Genomic DNA, 10,647 nt, shown 5'->3' on the forward strand with positions numbered 1-10,647 from the left:
GCTCTGTACATCACACCGTTGTCACAGCAGAGTTCCTCAAGACTCTCCAAACTTTCATTTGTTCATATTCACTATCACAACATTTTCACCAACACGCTCACTGCGTGTAAAAGCCAATGGGCTTTCCCTTCAACCTCTGCTAGTTAAAGCCTCCCTTTACACCTGCACCTGAATACCCTGAGCCCGGGACCTTGTCTGCTTTGCCAGCCGCCCTCTGCTTTGGGACAGCCCCCGTCTCACGGCTCTTCCTGACATGACTGGGCAGAGGCACGGTGGGGCCAGAGTCAGCAGGCAGGCGGGCCGACGAGCGAGTCCTGCCCCCGCCGTATGCATAATCTCTTCTTTCCCTCCCGCCTCCTGGGCAGCAGGGGTCGGCTCCCGCCGCTCCCAGCCGTCCCGGTTCGTTCCGGCCCCCCCGCTGCATGCCCGACTCGGAGCTCCGTAAGACCGGGTCCTGCCACGTTTTCTGTTTCGTCTCCTCTGTCTCTCTTTAGCCTTGCCTCTCCAGAAGTGACATTTCAGTCAAGTTCGACTCCTCTTCGCCCTCAGCCGTGTGAAAACACTTGTCCCAGCCCTCAGTTTCTCCCCTGAGAAGCAGCATACAACCCTAAACTCATCACGAACGCATAGGAGACTCGCTTAATCTTGACTCATAACTTCCACTCTCTGCCTGCCGCTTCCGATGCTAGCCCTCCTCGAGGCCGCGTTCCAGAAAGCGGACTTCTCTGGGTACTTTTAGAGAGGGGTGTCACGGAACTGAGTCAGGCCTATCTGCTTCAGCTCCTTTTTGGCTCGTACCTACATACAAATGCTTGGTGCCGGTCATGAGGGAGCGAAGAGCGCCCGAGCGCCTCTGCATCCTCGCATCCTCTCTTTGAGGAGTGCTGTGCTTTCTGAAAGAGGAGGAGCCAAACTACTGCAAGGTAGAAGGATCGGTTGCTTCCCTCTCTCCAAAAAGAGATAGTTGGTGTGTGATGTCTGCCACCCCTGCGCAGTGTCTGGGGCGGGGGAAGAAGGGTGTGAGGGGCAGGGCGGAGCGGCGGCGCCGGTGCCCCGCGGGGCGTGGAGAGACGGCCCAGGCTCCCACTTGCTGTTGCAGGCCCCGCTCGGCGGCCCGTCGGGTGGACCGGGTTTCCCTCCCAGCCCTGCCCCCGGTAGCTGTGCAGCAGATGGCCAGCGGTCCGGGAGGGCGGCGTGCACCCGCCCGCCGCTGAACGCATGACTGGAGCCGAGCTTTGGTTTCGTCGGGAGCCCTGTGGCCCAGCCCGGGAGAGACAAGCGTGGAGTTCAAGAGCGGGCTTTCCCGACTGACAGCAACACGCTTGTTTTGACCAGATGCCTTTCCCAGTTCCCTCACTCTCTCACGCCTGCATCTCTCCCCGTCCCCCCTGCTTTTCGGTGAAGGGCCAGAAAGCTGCGGCCGAGGGAGAGGGTGCACCGCAGGAGCCTACCCATCGCGACCCATTGCAGCCCCCCGCCCTCCTGTCAGGATCTTTCCCCGCCCCCATCCCCCAGGCTGTGGCGTCTCCCTGGTCCCCAGAGCCTGGCCGGGGCCTCCCCACCAGCCTCCCGCTCCGCGGGGGGCTCTAGTTTCGCTGGCCGCATGGCCGGCCGCTGGCTTGCAGCGGGAGCCGTCGGTGTTCCGCTGGGTGATTGTAAACGGGTTTGACTGGCCGTTGATCTCGGGGTCAGGACTCTCCTCGCTAATCCCTCGCTCTCCAAACACCGCCCCCCTCCTCCTCCCCCCGCTCTCCCTCCTTCTCTCTCGACTCCCTCCTCTTCTTCCAACCTCGTCTTTCTCTTGCATCATTCAACTGCAGCCCTTTAGACGGCACTAGGGACACCTGTCTTCGTGAGGCTACTTTTCGCAGACACCCAGACACACTCTGCAAGCTACGCCTCACAGGTCCACTGCTTCACGGTCGCAGGGGTCTTGTTTAGCGAGGAGGGCCCTTCCCACATGATCAGCCCCCTGAACATTCACACGGACGCACAGACACGCAGGCAGAGACACACACGTCCCCACAGGGCTGCCCCTTCCCAGAGCTCACTAACGTGCTGCTGAGAAAACGGAGGGAGGGAGGAAGAGAGACGATGTCTGCCGAGGGGAGCGGGCAGAAAAGAGAGGTGGTCGATGAGTCCCCGGAAAGGCGGTGGTGTCACAGTCGGCACCTGGCCAGGGAGTGCATGCCTTCCGGCTAACGGGCTAAACCCACGAACACCTGCCAGCTCGCGTGTTATCAAACAGCAACGCTCAGATTAGCTGTTTGACTTGGATTTCGTCGGAGTGGGATGCTGTTTTCTGATGGGATTTTTTAAATTATTTTTTCCTCCTGTGACATTTCACTCATGATAATAAAACCCTGGAGCAGCGTTAGGCATTCACTTGCCTCCGTCCTGATGTTGCTTGCATGTGGTGCAGCAGGGAGGGAGTATCCTCCCTATTCCCCCTAGCCCTGCCCAGGGATATCATGGGGAGCTTCTTGTCCCGCTGTGCCCCACGAGCACGTTGGGGCTGCCTCTTCACGGCCCCCTCCGTAGATTTATAGAACTGTTCCTCTTTTTATCGTCATGGGCAATTTCGTGTGTTGCCCCCTCCTCCTTCGCTCCCAAAGGCTCAGAGCGGTCCTACCAAGCCTCCCCCCCCCCCCCGCCGCATCTCCCCAGGCTGGCTGCGCTGTGACTCCTGCTGAAAGCGCAGAGGAGTGGAGTTGGAGGGAAAAATTTTCCCCTGGGGCACAGCGACACTCCTACGAGCCCAGGGAACCACGCACGGAAAAATGAGGGAGGTGGGGAACAAGCATGAGGGGAAAAAAAAAAAGAAAAGTGAGACTCCTCAAGAAAAACAAGCAAGGTGTGGAGTTCTGGCCGTTTGCGTTCAGGCTTGAAGTTCGGAGCGTATCAAACCTATTATCACGCTGTACCTCCTGTCCTGACTTGTTTGCCCCCACCCACCTCCCTGGGCAGAGGGACCTGCCGGCAGAGCAGTGACTGGAGTCGGGGGGGGGGGGGGGGACGGGGGGGGGACGGACTGTCTGCGGGGGGCCCTGACCCCAAGCTACACACAGGGTAGCTCTGCAGAGAGAGCACCTCCATCTCACTCCCCTTAGCCTTACTCCCTGGATTTTCCTTCCTTCTGCTGAAAACCAGATTACTTTATTACTTTTTAAAAAATTCTTCCACATAGGTGATTTCAATAGCTCTGTCAATCACGTTATAGGAGGAACATTTAATACAATTTTAGATTTAACGCGCTTAGACCATATATTACTTCAACCTATTCTTAGTTTTGCATATTCAATTATTCTCCTATAATCCACACAACGGGAAGTCTGAAGACCGAATTGGTTTGCCATACCTAAACCTAACTCATCTGTCTGGCAAAGTTGTTTTAACTTTGCATACCAACACATGGTTCAAGTCAAATTAAACTAGACCACCATACCACTAAACCACGAAAACCGACAAATTATAGTTACAATGTTTGCAGAGTTCGTTTGGGTTGTAGGATTTGTTTGGGGTGGTGAACATTCTCTGAGTGGATTATCTTTCTCTGAAAGGCAGTCTGAGAATATTCGAAGCTTATTTGAATATAGCCGAGGTGTGGTCTGTTTAATTCCCCCCTATTGAAAGTGCAGGTATTCCTATTATTCTAGGCATAACTCCATTGAGCCGCTGAATTGTGAGGGGAGGAGGGAAGACTCGTTAAAGTGAGCTAATTTAGAGAAGCGTAATATTTCTCTTTCAAGCACTTCCCCTAGCATTTCTGTTATTTGGATGCATACATACATTTATTTTCTTTTCTCGCTTGCTTGTGCCAATCTGCCTGTTCCACCAGTCGTGTTTGGCATACACGATCGTCTCACCAAGGCTTTTCTCTTCTGTATTGTCAGTAAACGTGATTTTCAGTAGCTGTGACCTTTAAAGAAAACGCACGTAAGACGGTTGTATCAGATGTACACGAGTCTGCATGTGTAGACGCACACACATACACACACCTCTCTTCGGTCATGATGCTATCCATACTGTGTATAGATATGTATGAGTACGTCTACACGACGGATAACGCTTTTCAAGACACAGCTCAACAGGTACTCAACTTATTCTGTATGTTTTAAAATAAGCCTAATGATATTTTAAATCACATATTACGACCTTGTTGGGATGGAGGTAACCAACACCACACAACGTTTCTTAGAGTTTCCTGCTTTCTGTGTGCACTGTTTTTGTGTTGAGAATTTCCAAAGCTAGCCTGCCGACTGAGCCTGCACACCCTTCGTTTTAATAAAGGCTCAAATAGTAGTAAAAAAAAATAAAAAATTGAGGATGGGCGGTGGGCGAGGGGAGAATTTAAGGTTGAAATCAATGGCCAGTTTCCACGAACATTTTTCGTTCCTTTTAATGAAGGAACGATTTCCAAAAAGTTATCAAAATCACTCTCAAAAGTTATGTATGTCAATTGGCATGTCAGCATTATAGCTGAAGTGCAATCTTTAACACGGATCCAAACTGCTCCTTACTAACCAGCTAACCCTTCCCCGCTCCTGGCTGAATGTAATACTCGTTAGCTAGCGCTGCAAGATGGTTTGAAAAGCCCTTCAGCCTGCTTCCACTGATGTTACTGCCCTGGAAGTTCGCCCTTTTGTTTAAATAGTTACGACTAATTTAAAACCGTATTTCCTACAGTGTGATATTTAACTGCAACGGTCAGTGTTGTTATTACTATTAGATAAAGTTTTCAGAAAACTTTTAATTCCAGCGTGTCGAAAGGCACCGATCAACAGTTAGGGAAAAAAAAAATAAATCAGGTTTCAAAACATCGGACACTCCGCAATGAATAGACACCCATCGTTTTGCTCTTTCGCTTTCGCACCAGTCGCTGAACCTGTCCCCCCGGTTCGCGTGGGGTGGGAGCGTGTGACCCCGCCGCTTCCTGCTTGCTCCCCCCCCCCCGCCCCAGGATGCTCGGCAGGGATGAGACTGCTCCTCGAGCTTGGCGTTTAGCGGTCGCTTCTCTTTTCGGGACGCTCAAACCGAAGCGCTTTCGCTTTTCACGCTGTTAATTAGAGGAGAAGTGGCTCGCTCTGCAATGCCTTCGCGTCCCCCAGGGAGGTCGATCGGTGCCCTCCAGGCCGGCGGGGGACTCCCAGTAGAGCGGGGGGCAGAAGCGGGCGGGGCGAGCAGGATCGGGCAGCCCAGCCAAGTGCCCGATCTCCCTCCGAGGACAGTGGCGGCCTCGGGCAAGGGCCGGGCTATCAGCCCAGACATTAAATCCATAAAAAGAACGTTTATGGCTAGGAAAAGTGATGCCTTCCCTCTCAGTACGGAACGAGAATTAAAATAAATCTACCTTCATCTCTCCTGATTTATAACGGATTAGAGGACACTGACATTTTCAGTGCGATTGCACTTCACTTCGTTTGCCGCTCCCGTTTAAAACTTCCTCCCCCTACTCTAGGTTTACCTGCTATGTTCTCCGTCTAGGTTTGGGTGTTTTTTGGTTTTTTTGTTGTTGTTTGGTTTTTTAAAAATTATTAAACCAAAAACAAAACACCAACCAACCAAACTTAAAAAAAAAAGTGGCCTTTTTCGCTTTGAAATTTATTTAACTCAAAATTAAATGCATCCTTAGGATTTCTGTTTAGCAGAAAGTCTTTTTTAGTAAACTATATACACAATCTGAATTTCCTCGTAACGCCTAAATAAAAATTATTTCACAATGCATTTACAATAAATGATAAAAAAAAGGAAAAGAAAACAAACGAACAAAAATATCCAGATATAATAAAGTTTTGCGAAACTCAGGGAAAAAGAACAACCAACACTGTAGCCTCCAAAAGAAAAAGAAGGAAAAAAACCAGCTTTATAAATTAACAAACAAATAACAAGAATACTCCAAAAAGAAAAAAAAGCCCACAAAACAAACAAACAAAATCAACAACAGCAACAAAACAACCCACAAACCAAATCACAAATGAAACAAACAAAACACAAAACAAAAAAGCGAGAATATCTACAAAAAACCCTCTTGTTTTGGATTTGCCCTAGTACATGAGTAATAAATGAGAACTGTTTCCCCATCAACTTCGAGTTAATTAGGCAATAAAAAGCCTTGGCAAGAAGCGATCCGTGACTGAAATAGTAGTGGTTCTGCGCGGTATAAAAGTTGGCATAGCCTACAACTTTTTGCGGATAGTATTGATATTTTTTTGTCTTTTCGTAGTCGAGGCTTGGGTGTTTTTTGTTTATTTGTTTTAAAGTTTTTTCTTTCCCTTTCTCTCTCTCTCTCTTCTCTTTTGCAAATAAACGCTCTATGTCTCTTGCGTGAATGATAAATACTGTACAAAAGTCTTGATAAAACTCAGTTGAGTCTAAAACTAGTTTCATAAACTAGTCCATCTAAAAAAAAGGTAAGTAAAGCAATCGTTACCTTTTTCTCTCTCATTATTATTATTTATTATTATTATTATTACAAGAACATCAAAACATTTCTGTACAAAAAGGAATGAAGAAAAAAAAAAGAAAAAAATTTGGGGAAGGGCAGGAGGAAAGGGGAGTAAAAGGCAAAAATAAGAAGGGCGACCCCGGGAGAGGGGCAGGAGCGGCCAGGGGCTGAACGTGCAGTGGCAGCGGCGGGAGCGCAGTCCTGCGGGACGGCCCGGGCCTGGGGTAGGGGCCGGTGGCACGGCTGGTACCCGCGCCCGCCGCTCCCGGTGCCTGCGAGGTCTCAGATATGCGTCAAGGGGACGGTGCCATTCACCCCCGTGCTGGCGCTCTGGTAGTGCTGGGGCAGAGAGTGGAGCCGGCTCTGGGCGGCGGCGGCCGCCGGATCCCCACCTTCCCCGGCTGGTAAGTACATGCTGATCATCTCCCGCAGGTCCCCGGGGCACGGGGCCCGCGAGTGCGAGGTGACGGGCGGGCTTACGCTGGGCTCTGATTTCACCAGCGAGCCTAGGGCGCCCAGTGCTCCCGAGGAGGCGGCTGCCGCCGCTGCCGCCGCCGCCGCCGCTGCCGCCGAGTTCTGGTGGGGCTGGGAGCCGTAGGGCAGTGCGCCGTAGCCCGAGGGCGAGGCGCTCATGTAGCCCTGCGAGTTGGAGATGGGGCTGTACTGCAGGGCGCCCATGTCGTAGCGGTGCATCGGCTGCGGGTTGTGCGGGTGGTGCGGGTGGTGGGGGTGCGGATGGTGCGGGTGTCCCCCGCTGCCCGGGTGCTGGCTGTAGGCGAGTTGCGCTTCCTGCATCATCGCCGCCGCCGCTGCTGCCGCCGCCACCGAGCCCGGGTAGGCGCCGTTGGCCCAGCCGTTCATGTGCGCGTAGCCGCCACTAGCCGTGCCGCCGGGGCTCTCCAGCCGCTGCCCGACGCCGCCGGGACTGACGCCGACTCCCATACCCACGCCAACGCCGGCTGGGCCTCCTCCGGCCGAGCCGGCGCTCAGCAACCCCCCGGCCAGCGAGTACTTGTCCTTCTTGAGCAGGGTCTTGGTCTTCCTCCGTGGCCGGTATTTATAATCCGGATGCTCCTTCATGTGCAGCGCCCGCAGCCGTTTCGCCTCGTCGATGAACGGTCTCTTCTCGGCCTCAGACATGACTTTCCACTCGGCCCCCAGGCGTTTGCTGATCTCCGAGTTGTGCATTTTGGGGTTCTCCTGGGCCATCTTCCGTCGCTGGCCCCGCGACCACACCATGAAAGCGTTCATGGGTCTCTTGACCCGGTCCTGGTTCGCTTTGTTACCCCCGCCGCCGCCACCACCGCCGCCTCCCGCTCCGGTCTGCCCCGAGAGGTTCGTGGGGGCCTGGGCTCCACCGGGGGAGTGCAAGTCCGTCTCCATCATCATGCTGTACATTCAAGTAGCTTTTTTTATTTTCCACCGGCGCCAGGAGTGAAAAAAGAATCAAACATAGAGGAAGGAGCCCGGGAGGATGGGGAACGAGCGAGGCAAACCCGTTTGTATCTAGGTAGCGACCGCCGTGCTAAAAAAAAAAAAAAAAAGAAGAAAAAAAAAAAAAAAAGAGGAGGAGGAAGAGGAGGAGGAGAAGAAAATTGAGAGGTGAACGAAGAGATCGGAGACCCCGCCGGCGACAAACTTTCTCCCTTTTGCCAATCGCTTGATGGTAACGGGGATTCGAGCTGCTCAAACAGGTGCACGGCAAACTTGCTGCTTCCTGGGGCGCGGCGGGAGGAGGAGTGCGCGGAGCCGCCGGCCGTGTCCTCCCTCGGTTTGCCGGCTTTGCCCTGCACAGCGCGCACACCCCTCCGCTCCCGCTCTTATCCTGAACCGAGCTGGGATTTTTTTTGTTCTTTGCTAACTTGGAGAGAGAGAGAGAGAGAGGGAGCGTGTGTGACTTGCATCCGTTGATCGCAGGTGAACAGAGCAGAAGAGAGAGGAGAACCCACCGCCACGCAAAAAAAAAAGGAGGAAGAAAAAAAGTATTTAAACGTTAACTAAAAAAAAAAAAAAAAAAAAGGGAGGGGGGGAGAGGGGGAGGAGGAGGAGGATCTGGAGGGAGGGTGTGGGGGAAGGAACCCAACCACAACAGGCGCAGAGCCCGAGCGCCGTGGCACGGTAATTCGCTGGCGGTGGTCTCCCTCCCGCGGCCCAGGCGGGAGGGACGGGACAGCGGGAGGGACGGGACAGCACGGGGCCGGGCCGGGCCCGGAGAGGAGGAGGAGCCGCCGGGCGCGGGCAGCCGCGCTGCAGCCATACGGGGCGCGCCGAGCCCGCCTTAAATCGCCTGGCGGCGGCCAATGGCGACGCGCGCCGGGCCGCGATTTGCATGGCGCGCGCTGAGCAGTGACGTCCGGTGGGGCGCGCCGCGCCCCGGGGGAGGACGCGGGCAGTGAGGTCACGACGCACCCCGCCCCATCGGCGGCACCTCCGCTCCCGCCGCGCTCAAGGGGACACCGGCCACCCCTTCCCACCCCCTCCCCGCCGGGCATCATTGGAGGGAGGCCTTGCGCTGCAGGCTGCCTCGTCCGCTATACGGACGTTGAGTGGTATTTGAGGAGGCTGAGGCACCCTGGCTGTCCGCTCGGAGCTGGGCAGCCCTCGACTCTACCGCATCGGTGCGAAACGCACCTAGTGACCCGTTTTCCCTGGACTTCACCTGTTCCGGAGTTTTCCCTGGGCGGATTGGTGCAGACGGCTCTGTCCAGCGTTAAAACTGCTCTCAGGTCTAAATATGGGCGCAAGACAAGAGCTGGACGTGGCCGTTACGCACTTTGTCCCAGGACACTTAAAATCATCAGACTCCAATGAAGGCACACGGAAACATGTTGCATTTGTATAAACTAAGTACAGACATATGACTTTTTTTTTTTTTTTTCTCCTAAAAATTCGGAAAGACTGTCTTTGAGCCCTGGGTATCCAGGGAGAGAGATTTTAGTTATTTTGCAGAGGATATTTTAGTTATTTTGGTCTGCACCAAAATTCACCATACCATCTTTTAATTCAAGCCATAGGAACGGCCAGTCCGTCGCACACAAACGCCCACGCACATAAACGACCACCCCAGTCGTCTTTCGGCAGGTGGGGAAAGGGCCACCACGGCACCCCTGCTCTTTTCCCTGTACGTGAATGCTAATTTTCCTGACCCTAGTGGCCATCCAAGGCTGTAATCACGCCGCAGCCCTTCCAATTACTGTTATTACCACCAGAAGTTTTCTGCAGGAGTGCACACCGTTCACAAAGCACCAGCTTTAGGCTCTGGGCTAGGATTAGACCTCTTTCCCCCACGCGCATTTCCAACGACTCGCCATGAAACAATGATCTCATCACTGTAATCTAGGTTCGATAAGGAGAGGAAAACGTCTTTCAATTTCTGATGGCGCAGGGCTCAGCCTGCGTCTGGGCTCCTTGAACTCAGTCACAGTGTTGCTGTTAGCTCGGGAATGCCTTCGGAAGGAATCCATTTCCTTCCATCGGGCTTCCATTGGGCCCTTAAGGGTGCAAAGAGGAGAGAAGCAGGTGGCGCGGGCCTGGGGCCGAGCTGCTCCAACTGGTGTTTTCCCGATCTGATGGCTCACCACATCTGCAGGGGCAAAACAAGTGAGGCCTCTGTGATTGCTAAATGATATAATAAAGATGTAATTGGTTGGGATAGAGGAGGAAGGAGAGAGAAGACTACTGCAGAAAGGCGCATTTCTGCTTGGATGGCCAAATGGAGATTTTAGGAGTAAAACCCACGAGATACATAGCATGGCTTACACATTATCCACCTAAAGACTCAGGGGCATTTCTCCCTGAAATTTGATGTAAAGGTACCTCAAGGCCTCCAGAAAAGTAAATGAAACGAATCCCCGTGGAGCAAACCTTTTCCAGACGAGTCTGTCTGGAAACTGAACACACTCTCATCCCTGGGAATAGGGGATACACCTTCCTCCCCGTCACGTGCAGAGAGACAGCGGCCGAGCCTGACCCCCTCCTTCCTTTCTCCGGTGCGGGTTTACTCTCGGTGCGGGGCTTCCTCTCTCCTCCTTGCCCTCACGACAAGTAAACATCGAACGTCCCTTCCCTTCTATGAAAGCACTCAAACCGCCACGAACACTCTGCTTTAGGGTAGATAAAAGTCGGCGGGGAGCAGGGAGTGAGAAGATGCAGTTGACCCGAGCTCCCTTGCCTCTGTCCCGGGCTCACCTCACTGCCCAGCG

At 53.4% G+C, this 10,647-nt stretch overlaps 1 protein-coding gene across 1 annotated transcript; it reads right to left on the reverse strand.

Annotated features, from left to right (window-relative positions):
• Window positions 1-5,560: 5,560 nt before the first annotated feature.
• Window positions 5,561-8,675, reverse strand: SOX1 (SRY-box transcription factor 1). The gene has a single exon (XM_064143734.1). The coding sequence runs from the start codon at window positions 7,841-7,843 to the stop codon at window positions 6,728-6,730; it is 1,116 nt and encodes a 371-aa protein (XP_063999804.1). The 5' UTR covers window positions 7,844-8,675; the 3' UTR covers window positions 5,561-6,727.
• Between the last annotated feature and the right edge of the window lie 1,972 nt (window positions 8,676-10,647).

Source organism: Pogoniulus pusillus, chromosome 5, assembly GCF_015220805.1.
Source record: "Pogoniulus pusillus isolate bPogPus1 chromosome 5, bPogPus1.pri, whole genome shotgun sequence".
NCBI lineage: Eukaryota > Metazoa > Chordata > Aves > Piciformes > Lybiidae > Pogoniulus > Pogoniulus pusillus.